Source organism: Monopterus albus, unplaced genomic scaffold (genome assembly GCF_001952655.1).
Source record: "Monopterus albus unplaced genomic scaffold, M_albus_1.0 scaffold14.1, whole genome shotgun sequence".
NCBI lineage: Eukaryota > Metazoa > Chordata > Actinopteri > Synbranchiformes > Synbranchidae > Monopterus > Monopterus albus.
Window position 1 is genome coordinate 3,446,703 of NW_018127894.1, and position 11,523 is coordinate 3,458,225.

Consider the following 11,523-nt stretch of genomic DNA (forward strand, 5'->3'; position numbering starts at 1 on the left):
CGAACAGTAGTGAAAGTCTATTGACAGATTCTTAGAAATTCAACTGTCACAGGAGACTGCAGCTAAATAAGAAAAGAAAATAAGATAAGATGCCTTCAAGTGTCGTATTAGAATTCAATGAAATTGCAACGGTGTTTAAAAATATGCATAAATAATACACCCACACATGCATGCAGTCAACCACCTTCCATGTCATGTATCAACATTCCATCATAAAACAAGGGCAGGCAGACTGCAATAATAATGAAATGTATAATAAAATGAAATACGAAGTCTAGAGTCACTATGTGTGTTGATTACGATTGCCAATGTCCTTAGGAAAGAAATTGTTCATGAATCTGCTGGTTCGTGCTTCGACTGACCTGCAGCATCTCCGTGAGGGCTTAGAACAGTCTCTAACAATGTATTTAGCTCTGGAGAGGTAGTGGGTATTCACAAGTTCCAAATTCCTGGAGTGAGGGAAGAGGGCAGCTGATGTTTTTCTGCACTGTGCTGAAAACCCTCTGCAATGCTTTTTTTTGTTGCCTACTGAGCAGCCAGTGTACCACAGTGTGAGGCAGTATGTTAAGCATGCTCTCTATAGCAGAGTGGTAGAAGGCCACCAGCATTTTACTGCGTAGTTTGTCTTCTTTAGGACTCAAAAGAAGTGCAGCCGCTGCTGTGCTTTTTTTTTTTTTTTGACTAAGAGAACATATTGTTTTAAGGGTGATAACACAGCGCATTACAAAATGTTTACAGAAGTCTGAAAGCACTCTGATGTGCTGCATTTATATATTAGACCAAAGTGGGGATTAGCACTTACAGTCAGAGAGAAAATGGCTTGTCTCAGCTCCTGGGCCTCCTTTTCTCTTTGCTGAGTTTTCAGCTGAGAGCTCTGCTTCATGTCACCAAGCTGCCTCTGAGGAAAAATGTTGGGAAAAGCCACTTAGACATCACGGAAATTTGAGCATCATAATGGTAGCATCAGATGACTAGACCACATCTAGACTGAAATGTAATGCACTAGTTTGGTTGAACACAGGAATAGATAAATATGGAGACTCAAGGCAGAGTTTAAAACTCAATTTTATAGTTGTGAAACTGGGTTAGTTTCAAAAACAAGAAAAATGTCAGTTTACATTTTTTGAACATCTGGACCATAAGCACAGATCTAGAATGATACTGACTCTACAGCTGTACACTTTACAAGACTCTTTTCAATTAAAATCTATCAAGTCTTGTTAATAGTTTAAAACATTATTCTACAATATACTAGTATTCTGAATGTCATATATAACTGTTTGTCCATACGTCCCTCCTGGAAAACTCACCATGAGCTAAATAAGACTACCTGTTTAAATACATGATTAAATAAAGTGAAAGTCTGTGAAATGTAATTTTGTACAAACATAAGCAAAAGACATTTTCACTGCTTTTACTCCATACAGATCACAATAGACCGGGGTCCATAAACATCTAAGAACTGCACTTAAGAATTAGCTAAGGGTAAAAAGATCTTTGTATGAGCATTAAGACACATTTATCACACATTTATCAAGTGACTCCTGATCAATCAAGTGATGTGTAAGAGCGTTACTTGATTGATCATGGCATACTCAGTCAGGAACAGTCAGACAGGATTGACCTTACATCTGCCATAATGTACATTCTTAAAAAAAATCCTTACAGTTTATTCAGTGGTGTGTTGTTCTGCAAGACCATATAGAATTTTGTTGCAAACGTGTTTTAAAATGTTCAATTTATTTGTGAGAAAACTTAAAATCTGAAGAACTAATAAATATGTAAAATTAACTAATGCATTTATAATGTGTAAAGTGATTAGACAGTGACTGCAAATGTTTGTGTTTGAATGCCAAAAGAAACAAAGCAGTGTTTGGCTTCATACCAAACCTTTTGCAGTTTGATAGTACAGGTCTAGAGGTATCTGTAATCACTTCCGTTTTCTGCTCTTTCACATTGTACTCTGTCTTTTCAGTAGGTTTCACAGGCAAATACTGCACTTTTTACTCTGCTTCATGTATATAGCGTTTCGAATTTGTGGTACAAAGTACTCAGAGGGTTAGTCTTGGGAAGATTGAAGGAAAGGGGTCCAAAGTATAATGAGATCAGTGAGAATCCACAGTCTGCCACAGAAATCCCAAACTACTAGGTCTCAACAAATGAAAATTTGCTGTATACTGTAAATAAATTGCTGTGCCTTTTTATAACTTTTGTTACTAGTTAAATTTTCAGAATAAGAATAATTACACAAAATACAGTATAAACATAAGACGTTATTGGTCCCTGGTGAGTAGTGTTGTGCTTTTACTTAAGCAACATTTTGAAGCAGGACTTGATTTAGATAAACAATCTGAGTAGACAGATGTGTTACAGTGGTGTAGCCGATCACCTTCAACCAATCAGATGATTTGATTACCTGTTTCTGTTGTATTTCTGCCTCAGCCAGCACGGTGTCATGCCCTTTGTGTTCATCTGCCAGACACAGGTAGCAGATGCAGTGCTTGTCGGTGCGGCAGTACACTTCCAGCAGCCTGTCATGTCGGGGACAAATTGTCTCCTGGAGTTTTTTGGAGGCCGACACCAGCTTGTGCTTCTTGAAAGCAGTAGACTCGTAGTGAGGCTGGACGTGAATATCGCAGTACGAGACCAGACACACCAGACATGATTTGACAGCTTTGTTTTTCCTCCCGGTGCAGACGTCGCACTCCACATCGTCGGCCTCAGCAAAACTTTGATTTGCAGGCGTCGTGGCCTCTTGGATTCCAGTGTTTTTGAGTTTCTCCACTACGTCGGCCAGCATGGTGTTCTTGGCGAGCGCCGGTCTCGGGTTGAAGTTCTGTCTGCACTGCGGGCAAGCGAAGATTCCCAGGTAGTCGTCCTGGTCCCAGTAATTCTGGATACAGTTAGAGCAGTAGCTGTGTCCACAGGGGATGGTCACGGGATCCTTCAACACGTCCAGACAGATCGAGCAGTTAAACTGGTCCTTGTCTAAAACCACTTCGGTGTGAGCCATCGTTAAAAACGCTGAACTGGTGGGTCTTCTTCTGGTGTTTGATGGCGGTTGGTAAACAGCTCTGAAATGGAGGTAGAAAATGTGCGTAAACAAAAACTGACAGCCAACTACTGCGTTTGCGTACAGGAAGTGAAAGTGAGGAGGCGTTACCGGAAACGGAAGCAGGGGGCTTTAAATTTTAAAGAACGCAAAACCTCAAAATATTGCAACTTAAATGCCATTTTATATATATTCAATGAGCAGAAATCAGCGAAAGACACATTTCACATGTTGTTGACTTTCTACAACTAAATGATAATGTGAAAGACGGACGAATGGGCATGCAACATATGTGGAACCGCAAACTGCAGGCTAACTAAAACTGTTTCTTCACCAGTCAATTTAAAATATCTCTTGCTCAGATGCAGGTTTAAATGCTTGACGTGTTACACTGCTAATGTGGGAAACCAATCGTAAAATACTACATCTATTAATGTTACAATTTAACTTGGAACAGGATTTTAGTCCAAACGTGAGTAAATCCATCTTATGCAGAACGCAGGGGCGTAAAGCTCGCGATGGACGAGAACACCACTTGTAACTATGGTAACTGTACACAACAAAGATGGCGACAGCTGTAGCCAACATCCAGACGCAAATTGTTGAGAATATATATTTATATGTATTTAGTTTTTGACTAAAACTAGACTACAACTAACTAAAATAAAAATGAAATTTGACTAAAATGTTCATTTTAAATACATTTAAGTGTCAAAATTAACAGCAGTTGGCAGCAATGACTTAAATAAATAAATGAAAACAGAATATTTATCAATTATTTTTCTTTCAACCAATTAATCAAATAACTGTTGCAACCGTTTTTATATAAGACCATAAGGCACAGCTCATTGGTAGTTAATATTATTTAAGGCAAGCCCAAACACCCAAACATAGTTTCCAGTGCATTTTTATTTTTAAAATGTCATGAAATAATTAACAAACAATAAATAATACATGGTATAATTATACACTTCAATATAAGTGCATTAACAACACATTGTAAATAACAGGTTAGACATACAGCTTAAAATTTTGTTTCCTCTTCAAACAGAACAATACATTACTTTGGTCACAAACTAATGCTTTGATGCATTTAAGGGAAGGTTCCAGATATTAAGCATCATCCAAACATTTAGTATTTATTGTGCATTGCAGGTTTTGAAAAGTAACCAGCAACCTTATACAGTATTAGCATTGCCTAATGCACCTCTCTGTTTTAAGCAATTCCTTCTAAAATCAAATACAATTTTCCTCCTACAATAGCATGCAATTTCTAACCAAGAAGCCCACCTTTGAATGCATTATACATTTTGGTGAAAAAACAATATCGATAAAAGGATTCCTCAAAAATAATTATTTCCTTTCACATTTTTAACAGAAATTCATTTTGTTTACTCACTTGTGTTACCTTGTGCAAAAAGCTGAAGATTAAAACTAATTGTCTGGGATGTACAGTATTTCATCACAACTTGTGTCCAATTTTTGTAAAAGGTTATAATACCCTGAAATTATAACTGTATACTACAGCTAATCAAAAGATACAGGCACAAAAAATATTCTGGTTAGTTCTACACATGCACTGAAGTCAGTGGAATATTAACCTTTGCTGTGCATGCTTATCTGAAGTTAGAGGAATTTGCTAAATGAGAATGAAGATGTCTTAAGCCAGTCTATTCACAGCCAGCTACAGATTAAGTTGCAAAGATAATGCTATGTTACACTTTCTTCTGAGAGAACAACCTTCATTATGATCCCAACGCAAAGTGCATTTCAAAACTTATATTACATTACAATTCAAGTTTTCATATTCAACTGTTGTAAGTTCTGTACTTCGGTTCACATCATACAAAAATACAGCAGGTATGATTGATCCCCAAACACAAATGTAATCAAGTAAGTCAACAAAAAATCTCTATAAGGTTTAACTGTTGGTGTAGATCTGTGTATGGATGTATACTGTATATGCGTGCAATGCAAATGATATTCATCTACACTCATGATACATGGTGCTACTGTGTGGATTCACTTGTTCTTCTCCTCCAGTCCACTCTCCGCTCTCAGGGCCTGGCTGCTGGCTGAAATGAAGCTGATCCAGTGTTTGAGGTCATCAGGAAACTCGGGGCACTCGATCTGCACACACAAATACAGAGTTAGCAGTGTAACTGATTATTCCTTAAGTCATTTAAAAAAAAAAAAAGGAGTGCCAAATATTTTCTTTTTCCAACTTTTCAATTAGAAAAAAAAAACAGTTTTATTCAATTTTCAGCTAAATATTTTTATATTTTTGAGTAATGTTCGGGGAAAACCAACAATCTGATATCATCACATAAGGCTTTAAGAAGTCATAATGGGCATTTTTCAGTATTTTCTGACATTTTACAAATTAAACAAAATGATGGAAATTAGCAGATTCATTTATAAGGGCATAATTGTTAGTTGCCTCCCTACCACATCCCTCACCTTCTTTTTGCAGACAAAGTCGATAATCTTCTCTGGGCTGCAATGTACCACACTCTGCCTGCAGAGCATGATTGCAGATACGAAGCCATCTTTCTTGGACACAAAGCGCTGCTCCAGGTAAAAGGCCTTTTCATCCCATCCCAGTATTTTGGTCCGAATCTCAAAAGCCTCACGGAAGGCCAAGGAGCGCCGGTACCGGATGGTGGAGGCCCCTACCACCATTTTGGCCCCCAGTTTGTGTGACGCCATGAACAGCCCATTTCGCATGTAAAGGTGGAAGCGAGCAAAGTCGCATTCCCTCAGGTATCGAGAGTTGTTCATGTGGCCCATATAATCCAAGTCAGGGGGAAGTACCATGCCATGAGTACTTTGCTCAGCTAGAATATCCCATATTCTGGGTTGGAACCATGCCTGGATAAACACCTGGACCCCCCGTAGGAAGTACCATAGATCCAGATTGCAGAAGAGCAGGAGGAGGGCTCCCAATGCCAGCAGCAACATCTCTCTAGAACATCAGTACAGAATTCATAGTTAAAACAGCTCTTAAATATACAGTCTCACTTGTAGCTGCCTATGTCAAACAGTTCCAAACATTAGGAGCAGCACCATAGATTTACATTAACTTGGCTGCTATCTTCTAAAGTAAGAAGTTGAAATCGATAGAAAAAATTATACCTGTGACATTTTAAGTAAGCGATGTGTGTCAAAAAAATCTTTTACTACCTTTTTGACTGTGTCTCAAATATTGGGCCCCTTCAATAATTAAGCACCTACCTAACTAGCTAAATTAGCTGAGCTGTCTACAACACAGAATTAATTTGCAAGGCTGTTTGGAATTATTTGAAGCTCCACAAGCTTTATAGGTTTCTCTTAAAAGTTATTCAGACAACTGCATCTGATTCAAAATGCTGCTGCTAGAGTCCCCACTAAGGCCAGGAAGGTGGATCACATCACTCTAGTTCTGAGAGGTTTGCACTAGCCTCCTGTACTGAATGCTTTAGGACCAAATAAGATTTCTGAGCTGCTCATCCATTATAAAACATCCAGACCTCTCACATCACCTGGGGCAGGTCTGATTACTGTTCCCCGATTCTAAACTAAACATAGAGAAGTACCATTCAGTTGTAATGCACCACATATTTCTAATGAACTGCCAGAAAAGTTCAGATCTACTACAAATCTGTTCTTTGAAATTAGGCTAAAGATGTCTTGTTTGTCACTGCCTTAAATTAAATTTGAGGCAATTTATTAATAACTTGCAATGCACTACAATTTTTATTCTTGTTTATTTTGTCCAGTTACATTTTAGCTTACTGACATCCATTTGATTTTGCTCATTTTAAATCCTATTTGTGTGTGTGTGTGTGTTGGGTTTCATACTGCCATGTTTCTTTTATATCTTGTCATGCACTGATTAAAATCAGTAGGACCCTGGACATAGACACTGGAAGAGTAAAAGACTCTTGTAGTCGTCTTCATGGTCATGTTGTATATCTATGTAGTTTTGCGTCTCGATGTGGTCATGTTGTGTCACTACAAATGTTAGGGTGATTTTTATTTTATGCACTTAAGAATGCTTTTATTTTATAGCACACATAAGTTTACATACTTACATGTCACAGATATGTTTATGTAGTTATTTTTCACCCAATTATATGTTCACTAAAATAAAGAGAAAATAAGTTTCTGTAGGAGACACTGAAAACTTGTGTTATATTGCAGGCTCTCTTATGATTAAAAAGTCTGGTGCACTGAGTGGTTTTCCAAGGTCTAATCATCCCACAGGCTTTCATTAGATTTGTTGACTTTTCCAAAAGAGCCCATTATTCCCTCTGACCCTTGAAGCCAGGGGAGCTGAGGTTTGATAAGATACTAAGAAGCGTTGTGGGCTGTGCAAAGTGTCTGTTTCAGGACAAGGTCGCGCCAGGGACGAGATCGGACAAGAATGGGGGACCAATTAACGGGAGAGTTAAGTCTAAACCACAGCTTCTCCCCAACAATTTTGGACCAATCAGATAGTAGCACCTTTTCATACAAATATTGTATACCAACAAGTTGAGGACAGTCTTTTTCCGTTTTATCCTAAACAGTGAAGATCCATGTATACATGCTAATTTTGATACGTTAATGCATAATAAATTTCACATTGAGAAATATATATCCTCTTATTAGTCTTCTCTTTTCAATATAAAACGAACAAGCACCACACAAACAAATGCACACACTCAGGTCCCTCTGACACTTTGGGCGCCCGGGAGTGTGCCAGATACGTAGGCCCGTTCAGTAATCCATCCATAGTTGTAATGCCTTTTATGTCTTATGTAAAGCATAGCATTTTGTGTTGTCTTATTGTTAAACAATGCTAACGTTATAGAAACAAACTTTGCCTCGCCTTGCTTAACATGAGCAGTTATGGTTTTCTAAATGCATGACCACAGTCATTATTAAACTAGATGCATGCATATTTGACCTCATCAATGACGATGCAAATGTACAGAAAAGCAAGAGGTCAGTGTTTTCTTACTCGCTGTCAATAATGTGGCTAAAATACAGAGGCAGCACATTCTTGTAATCACCCACGTTAACCTTGAGTGGACTAGGAAGCTAACAAAGCTCCATTCAAATGAGCCTGCTCTTAAAGCTAAATCGGTTAGCGTAGCTGCTAGCTACCGGCCGTAGCAGAATAGAGGCCATACTCTGACGCGTAAAGTCGCCATTCTTAACTTTTCTCAATGTTGTATTTAAAGTAATAACCATAAAGACGACAGAAGTATCTTTCTATACCTGTAAAACTTACTGTACGTCCCGAATAGTGCTACCATGGGATGCGATGATACTTGAAGAAACCGGTACAACTGAAGAACATGACTTCCGCGTACGTGACGCCACGTAATTTCATTGGTTGCTCTGTCGCCATAGGTTACATGAGGATCTCCACAGAAAATACAGAGGTGGAAAATAACTACCTTAATGCAGATTTACTCGTACCGTAAGTACAAGTAAAATAGCATACTTACTACATTTTCAAAGGAGAACCTTCACTTGCAATGGAATATTTCTACTCTGTGGTATTAGTACTTTTGCTTGAGTAATGGATCTGATTGAATACTTCATACACCACTCATAATCACATCTGTCAGCATATTCCCCATAAATACAAATATGTTTTCAGAATTTGAATATTTATTGCCAAATTTAAAACACAAGGAATCTGACTCCAGTCCAGTGGCCCCCCAATTGTCTTGCATACATGTAGCTGTGTGGGCAGGAGAATGCATGAATAGTTCAAAATGAATTCATTTTATTGCTGCCATGGAACAAGAACATGACCTTTGTACAATTAAGTACATTACTTTATTACTGTGCAAGTAAAGATTCTTCAACCCCGTTTGCAGCCACTCAAAACAATGTGGTCTGCTAGTTCTTGCAACGTTTGAACCAAATAAAAATTGAGATCTAAGTAAAGCTAGTATTTTAAAGTGTGGACACAAGTGTGTTCAAGTCAAGTAATTGTGGACAGAAGACAAATGTCTCTCTCTGAAGACTTTAAATCCTAGGTTGGTAAATTAGTTGGCTTACGAAAAGCCAATTTTAATAGCTTGGGTGCAATTTTAGTAGCTGTCCGTGCAATGCCTTATTTGTTCTTTTCCTCTACTCCGCTCTCAGCCCTCAGGGCCAGGCTGCTGGCAGAGATAAAATTGACCCAGTGCTGAAGGTCTTTTGGAAACTCAGGGCTCTCCACCTGCAAGGGGCAAACCAGAGGCTCCTTGAATGACCAAAGAATTTATTACCAGTGTAGAATTTGCATTTATGTATAAACATCTATTTCTTACCTTACGCTTGCATAGGTGCTGCATGATCTTCTCTGGGCTGCTCCGTATAACACTCTGCTTGCAGTACATAACGGCACACACCAAACCATCTTTTGTTGAGACAAATCTCTGCTCTAGGAAAAAGGCTTTGTCATCCCAAGTGACAATCCGACTCCGCAGCTCATAACCCTCACCGATGCACAGAGCCCTTCGGTAACGGATGGTGGTGGCCCCCACTACCATTGAAGCTCTGAGGGCTCGCAAAGCCTTGAACACACCATTACGGGTGAAGAGAGAGAAGCGGGCAAAGTCACACTCCCGGAGGTAACGAGCATTGTTCATGTGGCACATGTCGATGTCATGGGGGGTGACCCGGCCTGTTACGATCTGTTCTGCTGTCACATCCTTGACTGGAGGCTGCAACCAGGCCCGGACGATCACCACCACCACCCGTAAGAAGTACCACACATCCAGACTGCAAAAAAGTGCAAGCAAGGCAGCAAGCACCCACAGCACCCACCACATTTTTCTAAGGAAGACACACAAACAGAGGAAGCAGTGGGGTTACTATGACATGTAGATGGGATGTCACTGAAGAAGCCAAGCTAACGCACATGTATGATAGCCTGTAAGATGTAACAAAAAGCAAATTTGTTTGCAGAACAAATGACATCAACACACACATAATTACACAAATCCAACCAATGCTAATCCAGAATCAGTTTGCTTATACCTAGTACATGCTTGAATGGAGTAGGAAGAAGTCAGACTTATCCAGTCCTACCCCATAACATCATCTTATACAAAAAATTTCATGCAACATTGGCTGCAAGCAGAATCTCTACATAGGTAATTCTCTTCTTCACCAAACAAGTATGTGACTTCCAACCAAACTGGTTGCAATCTCTTTTATTTAACGATTTTTTACACAAATACATTTTAAAAGAAACAAAAATCACTATTAATTAACCATTTCACAGCTTGTACTGATCATATTGCTACATTTCATACAAGAAAGTGACAAAGTAAGAATCTTAAAATGAGCTACCACTGCATTGCTACCGTGCCCAACTGCATGTTTTAGCCTTATAATGTGCTTGTACTTCCAGAACTCACAAATGTCACCTTAAGCACCAGTGCTTGTTTGAAGCAGATCCTCCACACTGTCCATGAGCATTCGCACTGACTGCCCGATTTTCAGCCCTAGACTTGAGGTGGAACCTAGCTTGTATTTGTGCCACCACCAGATGAACTGAAGCTTTGGTTAACTGGTTTGCAGAAAAGATCCTTATCATGTCAGGCACTTTTTGCAGATTTGATTATCCTGTATTTCTCTTCGTATGTCTCTGTGTCTTCAGCAATTATCTCAGCTATATATTTTGCAATTATTTTAATCTCCCAAGATGATTCATTTTGCAGTAGCTCGTAGTCAGCTTATGTTGTGATTCAGTGTTACAGTTTAAAGTGAGGTTCAGTGTAGTGTTTTTACTTTTCAGGATACCTGTGAAATGATTTAAAAAACGTTAGGGTGTTAGCAGGTTTTGCAGGAAAGGCAGGTATTTTAAACACACAACAACGGCATGTGACGTAGACACCAGCGATCTCACCCGCAGTAGCTGCTGTTATTAAGGCTATCTCTGAGGTTACTGCTAATGTTAGCTACATAACATCACTGTTAGCCTAACTAAAACTCTTGATGTGGAAATCAGCGCAATGAATGGACAAAAAGTTACTGCATTTAATCTTGTCAGTATCCAAACTGGTTGCAATCTCGAAAATGAAATTCATAAAAGATGAAAGTAAGCTAACCAAGTTTGTCTTAAACTGACATGCAAATATCTCAAATGTAACAGTTAAGCGAGCATTAACGCTAACATTGGCAAGTTTGAAGTGAAACTAACGTTAACATTACCTGTTGACGTAGTATCCGCAGTTTTCAGTCTAACAACAAACAAACGTAAACAAACTGGGGGAAGTTTCTTTTTAAAAGGCTATAAATTGTTGTCTGATTCCTTGTTTCTAACTAAATTTGCCGAGTCGTCAAACACTCAAGTTCATGAACTCCATTTAATCTGAGCAAACTAGATTTCAACACATCCGGCCATGTCTTCAAAATAAAAGCATACGGGTGTAGGCCATATCTTCAAAATAAAAGCATACGGGTGTAGGTGTGTTCAGCATTCAATCAACGAGAAACTT

General features: G+C 38.8%; 3 protein-coding genes across 7 annotated transcripts in view; all 3 read right to left on the minus strand.

The window, feature by feature from the left end:
- Positions 1 to 3,632, minus strand: part of ftr67 (finTRIM family, member 67) — a 6,606-nt gene extending 2,974 nt beyond the window's left edge. Inside the window, exons 1-3 of one of the 2 annotated variants that reach the window (XM_020591324.1) lie at positions 3,164 to 3,632; positions 2,417 to 3,074; positions 803 to 898 (exon numbers count right to left, since the gene is read on the minus strand). In XM_020591324.1, coding sequence (XP_020446980.1) covers positions 803 to 898; positions 2,417 to 3,074; positions 3,164 to 3,234 — 825 coding nt within the window. In that variant the 5' untranslated portion in view covers positions 3,235 to 3,632. The remainder of the gene's footprint in view (positions 1 to 802; positions 899 to 2,416; positions 3,075 to 3,163) is intronic. The other variant, XM_020591323.1, reaches the window with a different exon arrangement.
- Positions 3,633 to 3,934: 302 nt separating this feature from the next.
- LOC109955453 (protein THEM6-like) lies at positions 3,935 to 8,758 on the minus strand. 2 transcript variants are annotated; one of them, XM_020591625.1, is made up of 3 exons: positions 8,310 to 8,758; positions 5,513 to 6,017; positions 3,935 to 5,182 (listed from the first exon to the last, which is right to left on the minus strand). In XM_020591625.1, exons 2-3 carry the CDS (start codon positions 6,011 to 6,013, stop codon positions 5,075 to 5,077), a joined length of 609 nt encoding a protein of 202 aa, XP_020447281.1. In that variant the 5' UTR covers positions 6,014 to 6,017; positions 8,310 to 8,758; the 3' UTR covers positions 3,935 to 5,074. The 2 variants fall into 2 exon arrangements, with proteins under 2 accessions (XP_020447281.1, XP_020447280.1); XM_020591624.1 differs by having other exon boundaries at positions 8,297 to 8,758.
- An 89-nt stretch (positions 8,759 to 8,847) lies between these two features.
- On the minus strand, positions 8,848 to 11,424 carry LOC109955452 (protein THEM6). 3 transcript variants are annotated; one of them, XM_020591621.1, is made up of 4 exons: positions 11,237 to 11,424; positions 10,450 to 10,825; positions 9,346 to 9,853; positions 8,848 to 9,254 (listed from the first exon to the last, which is right to left on the minus strand). In XM_020591621.1, exons 2-4 carry the CDS (start codon positions 10,617 to 10,619, stop codon positions 9,147 to 9,149), a joined length of 786 nt encoding a protein of 261 aa, XP_020447277.1. In that variant the 5' UTR covers positions 10,620 to 10,825; positions 11,237 to 11,424; the 3' UTR covers positions 8,848 to 9,146. The 3 variants fall into 3 exon arrangements, with proteins under 3 accessions (XP_020447277.1, XP_020447279.1, XP_020447278.1); XM_020591623.1 differs by lacking the exon at positions 10,450 to 10,825 and having other exon boundaries at positions 9,346 to 9,855; positions 11,240 to 11,424; XM_020591622.1 differs by lacking the exon at positions 10,450 to 10,825.
- Between the last annotated feature and the right edge of the window lie 99 nt (positions 11,425 to 11,523).